The 10,520-nt window shown below is 38.8% G+C and overlaps 1 protein-coding gene across 1 annotated transcript in view; it reads left to right on the forward strand.

The window, feature by feature from the left end:
- The window catches only part of T48 (FU domain-containing protein T48), a 29,425-nt gene extending 19,138 nt beyond the window's left edge, over nt 1–10,287 (forward strand). The window contains exons 2-5 of the mRNA XM_011644727.3: nt 6,698–7,022; nt 7,317–7,469; nt 7,834–7,978; nt 8,275–10,287. Coding sequence (XP_011643029.2) covers nt 6,698–7,022; nt 7,317–7,469; nt 7,834–7,978; nt 8,275–8,937 — 1,286 coding nt within the window. The 3' untranslated portion in view covers nt 8,938–10,287. The remainder of the gene's footprint in view (nt 1–6,697; nt 7,023–7,316; nt 7,470–7,833; nt 7,979–8,274) is intronic.
- Nucleotides 10,288–10,520: the final 233 nt, after the last annotated feature.

Raw genomic sequence — 10,520 nt, forward strand, 5'->3', positions numbered from 1 at the left:
AAATCTCGTTTCTTTGCTATCGAGTACATTTCACTTTAGTCGAGAGTACACGTGTTACGTTTCCACGTGCACAATTTAATATTCCGCGTTGGAGTAAGTGGTTCAGGGAAATTGCTTGAAAGTCCTAATCAGTGTACGTCGTCGTCGTCGTCGTCGTCGTCGTCGTCGTCGTCGAGAGGAGCGACAATGACGTGGGTTGAGAGGCTCTGACGTAAATCACTGCTAGTTCGTATTATGAGCGCTGCGCCAATGATCGGCGATAGCAATAGTGCGCTGGCATCGTTGGCCGATGGAGAAAGAGAGAAAGAGAGAGAGAGAAGTTTCACCTGACCAGTAATAGCACTTCCTGATAGTCAGGTGGAAGTGCCTCAGACCGACGCAGGTACGAACCACCGCGAATCGGTCCCTGGCGACCTGGAACGTAAATAGTTCCCAACGATCCGCGAAATGTATCGGCGGAATTTGTCCGACGAAATGATACAGCGTTCGCCAAAGTTTTTGTCGCGGCAGCCACGAGAAAAGCATCGATCTCGAGAAGTCCATAATTCACTTGTTCCTACTCCTTCGAGAATATCCTTGTTTTACTTTTGCATTATTTCCCTGCTTTTCGTGTAATCCTTTTGGGAGTAGAATGCAACCGTGGCATTTTACATTCTCCTGTCTCGTTCGTGACTGTCCATAAAAGAATTTTTAGAATTTTTTTTTTGTCCAGATCATCTCTGTCTAGATCATTCTATCTCGTCTATTTCGTAAATATTTTTTTATCTCCATAATCGACGCCCCACCGAGCTCCTCTGGGAAAACTAGAAATACTGGAATAATTCTGGGCCTTTCCTGCGGCATCGGTTCCAAATTTGAAAAGCATGAAAATATTGTTTATCAAATTGTTCATTATAGGATGCTCCGAACTCTGAATTTTTTAATGAATTAATCTTTATTTAAATTTAAACGAAAATTGTTGTGCTTGATCATCTAATTTAATTAATAAAGAGCAGATTTTATTATCGATTGTCTACTACACTAAGAAAAAGATAAAAATTAATCTATGGGAAATAAGATTTATTGAAATATGGCTAAATAAAATTTTATAACTTTTTATATAGCAATTGAACCATTTTATTCTAATTAAAATAAGAAGAACTAACTAAATATATTTTAAAATCAAATTTAAATAACACGCGTGCGTGTTTTGATATTTTAATTGAGAAAAAACTGAAACCGACTGAGATAAAAATTAAGATTGCAGTTCCGAGAACGATCTGCATGTTTACGCATAAAATACGCAACTTTTTGACGGTTGTTAAACACCGTGACGAAATGGGAAATTTACGACGATATATTCTGCAATATATGTCGTGTTCTCTTTTTCTTCCTTTAGACGGCGATCGAATTTTTTTCAGATTCTTTTTTATGCATGCCGCATTCCGTGTTCACTGCTGAACGCTTCGAATGCACTTTGCCTCTAATGAAACTTTTTATTAGAGATTACTGAAGGCATGCATTTCCGATGTCTACTGACACACGCAACGATAGCTTCGATATCGCTCGTTCTCTTCGATTATCGAGTGATAATGATGAGAGAGGAAATGTCTTTCGACAAGTAACGGCAATTTTCAGCCAATTTTTAACCAATATGTCCAATATCATCCGCGATTACGTAATAGCAAAATAGATATCTCGGTACATCACACGAGGTAGTCTCACGCTTATTGGATAATATTGCGCTTTATTATGTAATGAGTTCACGAATAGAAAGTGCAATACACGGATTGCTTTATCCGGTGTCTATGTGTTCGATTGCATGTATTTTCTTTCGCCTTATAGGAATGCAATACCCAATTTCCACTTACAAATCGAAATTCGATTTTTCGACAAAACCTAATTTTCATTCTGCATATTCATCTGCTCTTTGTTTTTACATCATTTGTATCTTCTTCATATTACATCTTTAGAATTGTTTGAAAATAACCTTTGACAAACGAATACGCTTTGATAATAATATAATATAAGAAGCTTAATATGATTCGTGCTAATTGCTTCGCAATCGCTCTAAATACTTTTCTTTTGATGATTTCGCGAAGAGTATCAATGTTAAAAGCAGCGTATTTGGCGTGAAAAGACTTAGATCTTTAGATTCTGCGAATGTAGAAGCAAGAACAGAAAGAGAAAAAGAAATACCGTCGTAAATGATAATAATGCTGTACGTAAATGATAATAATGCTGTACGGATAAGATCGAATTTGATATGCCTTTACGAGTAAATTCCAATTATCCAATTTCACTTCACGGAACTTGAAAATATCACAAAAATATCAGACTCATTACTTCATTCGAAGCACAGTGAGCGATCAAAAGAGCACGACGATTTCATTGGAATGCGACGGTATGAACAGAAGGCCAGTGACAATACGATAATGTATTCGTAAAATGTCAAGCTTAGAACAGGATCTAAAATCCTCGGAGGTATTAAAAGTAGAAAGATAGATGTTAAAGATGGGGGGGGGAGGGTGAGGAAACTTCATTTCTTCAAATCTCCATCTCGTTCCAATTCCACTTGGGAGCGCTTCGCTTCATCTGGTGAACATTAATCGTAAAGAAACGAACAGAAAAAAGAGAGAAGTTTAAAGCTACTCGATCAGGTTCGCACCTACTTAAACCCGTCGCACTGGCCGCCGCACACACCTCCGAGTAACTGTAATTCCTGTGCACAGAAAAAAAAATTAGCCTTAAATCAAGACAAATATTCTCATATATAACCAAGAATATTATAATCTTCTTAAAAATTTTTGTCTTAATTTGATCAAATTTGTATTGATGCATTATTTTTGCTCAATTCAGGATTAAAAATCTTCTATACGAAGATTATAATGTTCTTGCTTCTATGAAAATATCTATACTTTACTATAAATCTGTACTTTAGTTCAATCAAATCAAGAATTTAAAAATTTTTTAAAGATTATAATATTCTTATTTATATATTAATATAAATTTAATCAAATCAAGATTAAAATTTTTCTAAGAAGATTATGATATTTGCTTACATATATACATATATATATATATATATATATATATATATATAAAAATATATATAACTTGATATCTTTAATCTTTATCTAAGTTTTTTTGTGCGTGCACCAAAGTGTACATGAGCAGTTGACACACGAGCCTCGTGTGCCTAAAAAGGTACATAGAATTCGTTCGGGAGAGATGAGACGCATGAATTTACAATTCTGTAATTCGGAGACGACGTTTATGGTCGTTAAATTCCTCACGTGGATCGACTCTCCGCACGCGAACCAACGGAAGGTTTGTCCCCTTCGCCGGCGTATGTGGGTTAGTATTATAGAAAAACACGTAGCGAAAAACGAAGTTGACGACGCGACAAGACGGACGAGACCCACTTTAGCCGGTTCGTTTCAACGCGACCGAGTAAAAATATTAAATCTGTTTCTAACATTCCAAATTAGATGTAAATTTGATTAAAATCTGTGTCTGCAAGTGACATACATAACACTGATTTGCATTATTTTGTCATTTACAAAGGACGCGCAACAAATCATTCCACAATGTAGCACAAATGTTCAAAAGATGTTCTAAAGACGTCCTAGAGATATTCAAACATCTCTGAGACGTCTTTGTAACATTTGAGTGTGAGGAATATTTTCACGAAACCAATTCCACGTTTCACGAGTAGAAAATATCACGGCTGCATAGGAAGTGAGTTAAATTATGTCGGCAGAGAGTCGGCATACATAGTCACGTATGCTGGAGCGCGACATAACGTAAAAAATTACTCCGGACGTATGAGTTGTTAAGTAGAAACGTCAGCAGTAGACAACGGACGGTCTAGTTAACTACACTAATTAATAACGAAAACGAGTGTATGTAGTCGCTGTTACACTCCACAACTACGATGTCCGAGTTCCTTTACGAATGGCCGTTCGCCATCTCTGAAATTAACAAGTTTCATGCTTAATAGAATTCTCGGTATTACAGTCTGCTACAGTCTACTAACGAACGAAACGTTTCCCCTCCCGGAGGTTCCTCCGGGTAAGAAAATGACAGAAAAATTTATCCGCGGAAAGATGGAAAATTGCGCCGATCCGATCGCGTAGGCCGTTTGAGGCAACGGCTTCTCTCCTCGACCTTTAATTATCTAATTAAGACTCGACTTGTAAATCTACTAGACAAGTCGCTCTCTGATGCGCAGATGAACATCACGAAAAGTTGTTTATCGTGATTGATTTTTGAAAGATCAATTTGAAATCTGGAATCGAGGACAATCTCTCAGAAGAATATGACCCTTCCTCGTGATATAATTATTCTTATTATTGAAACGTTGTAACTGAATCATTAATTTTTTCATATTCGTTTAAGTAACGTAAAAGTAACGTTTAAGTAACGTAAAAGTAACGTTTAAGTAACGTAAATATCCGCTTTCCTCGTGCTCCAAACTACTTGCCAGTAAACTTTCAGAACAGTCACGCATGACTTTCCGTTAAATAATGTTGAACTATCGGCAGTACTTTCCATCGATCGAGATCCCAGAGATAGAAATCGATCGCGAATAATAGTCATCCGATAATAGAAGGCATTTTTTTTTTTTTTTCTTTTATCGATACGATCAGAGAATCTTCTGAACGCCGTGCTTTTCTCGATAAATCGTCCGGCACGTTTTCCAAGAGGCGAGAGGACTATTTGTCACGCGTGGAGAAAAGCGCGTAGAAAGTTGAAATCCAGAGGGAATCGTGCGTCCCGACGTGCAGGAGTTCCCCCTCCCCCTTCCCCCTCCCCCCGGTCGAATCGACGCATGTTGACGGCAAAATAAATAGGTGACACCGGGGATTTTTGCTCTTTTTTTTTTTTTTTCTCCATCATAGAGCACACCACACGCGTGCGGAGAAGGGGACTCGAACGGTCTCGACCTAGTGTTCTCAACCTGGAGAATGTGTGTGACCGGCCGCTTTCAAGTGCGTGGAGTGCGCGCGCGCGCGCGCGCGCGTGCGTGCGTTTATAGACCCACATAATCGAGAAACCAGCAACCGCATTCCTCATACACGTACTAATGGACCGCCTCGCCGGGGTCTCCCCCTCAGTGGGTACACCGGGTCTTTCAATTTTCTCGCGCGCTGTCCATCCGACTCTCTTGCGTGACCCCGCGTGATGTATATCTGATCACCGAGTAGGGAGGAAGAGACGTAACTAGGAAGAGAAAGGGAATGAGAGGTGCATACGGGGAAGGCATCGAGGATATACGTCAGCGAAATTACGAATGCGTCCTACAATAAGCCGCCAACGAGGATGTCGAGAGGAGTATTAAAAGTATGAAGGATATTGCGAAGTGCGTCTCTCTCTCTCTCTCTCTCTCTCTCTCTCTCTCTCTCTCTCTCTCTCTCTCTCTTCGAGAGAAGATACGCCGAACGAGGCTCGTTGAAGCCGTATTATTTTCCATAAAATGGAAAATAATACGGCTTCAACGAGAGAGAAAAAGAAGAGCGTGGGGTAATATCGAAACTGCGATCATGCGATGAAGTGCCGTAGAAATGAGGCAAGTAATCGCGAGTAAACGAGCGAATCGAATTCTTTCTTACCGCAGTCAGTGATCCATAGCCCCCCGAGCAGTGGCCCAAATACTTGGCACACATAGTGCGTAAGCACCACCTAGGTAGATACCTTACAAAAAATATTTCAAGTTTCCAGCTGAGAGATTTCGACGTTTGTGCACGAATGCATTACACACAATCCGTAATTGTCCGAGTGATTGATTGAAATCCTAGCCATTTCAAATGTGTAGAGTAATCCGTCGAAGACGGATACCTCAAATTTCTTAAAAATTTATAATCTCGACGGATTCTTCGCTGAAGGAAAAATCGACTCCGAACCGAACGGTGAATGAAAATCCATAAGTGTAAAGAGAGACTCGGTCTAGGTCTGGGACATTTTGTATATTTAATTCGCCTTACACTCGCGGAATGACCGTGATATACCTAGAAACGTCGGAAGGTGTTACAACGCTAGAAGGTCACACTCTAGAAGGGATAGGAAATGCCAGTGTAAGGCACGTTTGCGAACGGATAGCCGCACCACTCACGCACACTTCGATCCACCTGCATCTCACCAGTTGTGTACCAAACGAAATAAAAACGGTTGCGCGCGAGAACGCCAGGCTTGACGGCGATCGCGATGCGATATGAGACTTTTTTCCTTTTTTCCGCCTGGTAATGACCCATCGCTAAAGTTGTAGGTTCGTCGGTCAAGGTGCATTGACCTTTCCTAAAGCCAGATATACGCGCGGAAGTTTTGCTGGCGTTTCCCAGAAAGACGAAAGACGTTCCCTCACAGATAGCTCCGCGTTGAAAGGCACTGTCACAGGCACTCCGCTTGTATCTAAGGCAAACTTCTGCTGCTGTCGCGAGTAGCTTTAGAAAATAAAACTCCAAAGTTTATACCGAACCCGAGATTCCGGTCCAAGTTTGGTGATCGTTAGCGTCAACGAGAACTTTGAAGGTTTTGATGAATCGAGTAATTTCGAGCTTAAACCATCGGAAAATACGGCCGCGGGCCCCTCGTGATGTATTCCCCCGTAGAAGAGATCGATACTTCTTGATGAATAAGTTTTTATTTCGACACAAGTTCCGATAGAAATTTTCGACTTAATGGATAACTTAAGAGGCTCGTGTTTTATTAATTGCAGCCGGAGAATGCATCGAATCCGAGACGGGATGCAGGAGGTGCAGAGACGGAACGTGCGCCAGATGTGCCGTGCTGTTGCATCAGGGTACCTGCGTGCATACCTGCCCACCGGGCTTTGTCGCCGACTGGTCCACCCGGGACGAGTACATGGGTCGCATCTGTCGGGAGACCGGCTACATGTTCGGCCTCACCGGTAGCCAGGTCGCGATTTTGGTCGGAGTGGTTTCCGGCGCGTCCATCTGCATCTTCATCATTCTCTGCGGCGCGATAGTCGTGCACCGGCGTAAGAAGAAGGCGGCCAAATTGGCCCAGCAGTTCGAAGACAGGTTCGTTTCAGTCCTATGTCAACAATCTGGGGCAACTCTGGAGACCGTGGCAGCTTCTCGTATCGTGGACCATATAAATTTGAAAAAACATTCTTACATATTTGTGAAGCCTTTAATAACAAGGTCTTTTGGCTAGATGGGATACCGAATCTCAGTTATTTTAAAATTTATAAGTGAAAGACGTCCACTTTGTGGATGTGCCTTCAAATCTCCGATGTGGAGATTTGACTTCCTCAATCATTTCGCTCGTCTTTGTTTCGCGCGATTTATTGAATGTGTGCTCGTGCGTTTCAGCGCGGAGAGGCGAGAGTTTCTGAAACATCTGGCGACGCTCCGTGGAGAAGCCAATACTTTCCTTGCGATGCTCAACGATACTAGAAGACAAGTCAGAGAGTTGTATTATTCGGGAAGTAATGGAGACGGTGCCGTCGGAATCCAAGCATACAGGTACAAACAAAAAATTTGACGGTCGAATATTTTTATAACGTTACTCTGTTGAGAATCATTGCACCAAAAATACTTTAAAAAATACACTGGAAAGTTGAATAAAAGTTACAGTTTCTATTTTTTTTTTTCAATATTTTTTTCTGGTATTAGAAAGATAGGATTTAAAATCTTCTGATTTTAATATATTTAATATAGTCAGAATAAAGATAGTAGTTGATAAAAAATAAGAAAATCGTTAAAAATTATGCTATTAATTATTTTTCTAATGAAACATTCTTGAATATTTCTCTTCTTATTAAAAATTTGTCCATATAATGTATATCTATATGAATATTCTCATTAATTTTTATTAATATTCTTACAGACCAGTGTTACGTGATCTGGCGAGAATATTGGTCCTCGTAAACAGAAGAGATGATGAAATACCACTTCCGCCCGACGATTGGCAACGATTATTCTCGTGGGCAGAGCGGCTGCTGAGACGATACAAAAGACACAGTTCTCCAGAAGTAAGATCGTTATTCTCGCGAATATATTTCTACGTGAAATGAAAACGATAAACGAAAGTGCTACCGATATTATCAAACAATTTCAATTCTTTTTCACGCCAGTCCCTAAAGCACTTTGGTGAGTCACATACCCAGCTCTATGCAAAAAGCGTAACGTTAGACAAAAGTTCCCGCGTAAATTTCCCTTCCCCCTCTAAAAGCATACTGTTTCATTGTATAAAGTTTGAATTTAAATTAAAATTATGAAAATAGGAGCACGAATGGTATAACATTTATCGTTCTCTCGTAACTTTAAGGTGGCTCAGCTCGTGACATTCCTGCAGCAGCCGACCAACAACCCTGTCCAGGTGACCTCGCCGGTGCAACCGGTAGCGACGTCGCAACCACCACCTCATCAACCCGTGTACGAGCCTAGAAGCACCCCTACTAATCTCACTACATTCCAAGCTAACGTGCCACTCGCGACTTTTCAAGCGAGCGATAAATCGAGCATTAGTCCGGCGAGTTCGAGCCTCGGTTACACGAAAGACAGCAGTCCCCTCGGCTCGAGTCTGGGTCAGAACAGCGCTACCGGTGTTTACAACAGCGAGAAATTCAGCCCGAACGGCTCGACAATTGGCCAAACGACGCCTCTCGTCTACGGCAGTAATTCGAAGCGAGGAGGCTCAAGGACGAGCGACTCACACCTTCAAGAACTTCAAGTGATTTCTGCGTTTAATCGCAGTTACAATGGCGCCGCGCTACCCTTAGAGACTGGCATCCGTGCGCTGCACGATGAGTGCGAAATAAACGACGGCCTGGACCGTGACCTGAACCCGCAATGGAAATTTCAAAGCAGCCCCGTAGAAGCGGCCAACTACACCATTCTGTCGGACTGGTCACCCGCTCGTGACTATCTCATTGATGACTTCACGATCCTCGGCTTCCGGCCGCAGGATGAAATCACTACGGAGTTGTAACGTTGACTGATAGCGGTTACATATCCAAACACAAGACTTATAAAGAAAAAGCTACGAATGCCAGCGTGTCCCAAATATCATTGTTTAGACAGTTGGTTTCGACTTTTCTAAAATCATCAACAATCCTCTTTGACAATCCTGTAACGTATGATATTTCGTACTTGATGATATTTGTCAAGATCTTTTTTTTTTTGTGAAAAGCATCTTTGAAATGTAATTATGTATATTACATATCATGTATATGTTAAATATATATATCTATAATTATACATATATATATATATATATATATATATCTATACATACATAAATATATGTATTATATATATAAATATATGTATTATATATGCATACATAAATATATGTATTATATATATATATATATATATATATATATATATATATATATATATATATATATGATATATTATTCCTCGCAATTCCCTTCTACGTGTGTTATTTAATAACAATATTGGCATTAGGAAATATATATACAAGTAACAAAAATGATTCTATGGTTGATATTAAGACAGACAAATGTCATTAAAAATACGAAAATCTTCATTAAACTTCATTGGAAGAGAAATCATATAAAAATTTAGGAAATCTAACACAAGTTCTTCATTATTTTCTTTAGGACAATCTAACGTGAAATGTTGAGTATTAATGACACATCTTCATAAAATCATTGAAATTTTATGAAATTGTATTTATGTCCTAAAATATTATTATTATATGGAAATGATATCTAAAAATATGAGCATATTTGAATATATGCAGTAGGAAAGATACAATAATATCAAATAATTGTAAAAACTTTGTATAAATATTGGTCTTTATTTAATTCCTCTGCAACGTACGCGTCTAATAACAATCACTATCATATAGTGTACTAGTCAACGTTTCCGTTTCTTCACATCTAAATATCGAAGCGCATCTGTATGACTTTCATATTTGTTTATTTGCTTTTTGCCTGTATTTATGTATTGGCCTTCATTTTGTTTTCGTAACAGATTTGTATGTAATCATCGCCAACAGTTTTACAATCCAACTGATTGACAATATCATCTGATTCGTGCATTATAGTGCTCATATATCATGCATCTTAGAACTCACATTCCACTCGGATTATCATGGCAATATAAGCTTGATAAAATGAGAAAAAAGCGAATTTTATAGCTGTTATTTATTATTATACAAAGAAACACATACATACCACACGCGCTTTGAGTTGAACGTGTCATTATATGTATGACCAAAGTGGTCAACTGTACAAATTGATGTAAATACCGATTAATATTTTAGTAATAAATATAAGAGAATATCAAATATATATGTATACTTTGCCAACTTTTGAGAGTTTCAATATTTATCGTTTACGAAATCCCCAGACTTGAAATTCTTTTAATTATAATGTAAATTTTTGTGCTTTTAAATATCAAACTTATTATTTTTGAAATTGTTATTAGAATTACCTTTTATTTGATTGTATACACTTGACATTTTGCCAATTTTTGAAAATTTAGATTAATTTCAACTTTTAAATTTATAATATATAAGTAAAATTGTAAGATCTTTGAAAT

Source organism: Pogonomyrmex barbatus, unplaced genomic scaffold, assembly GCF_055798465.1.
Source record: "Pogonomyrmex barbatus isolate J1 unplaced genomic scaffold, ASM5579846v1 scaffold12, whole genome shotgun sequence".
Lineage (NCBI taxonomy): Eukaryota > Metazoa > Arthropoda > Insecta > Hymenoptera > Formicidae > Pogonomyrmex > Pogonomyrmex barbatus.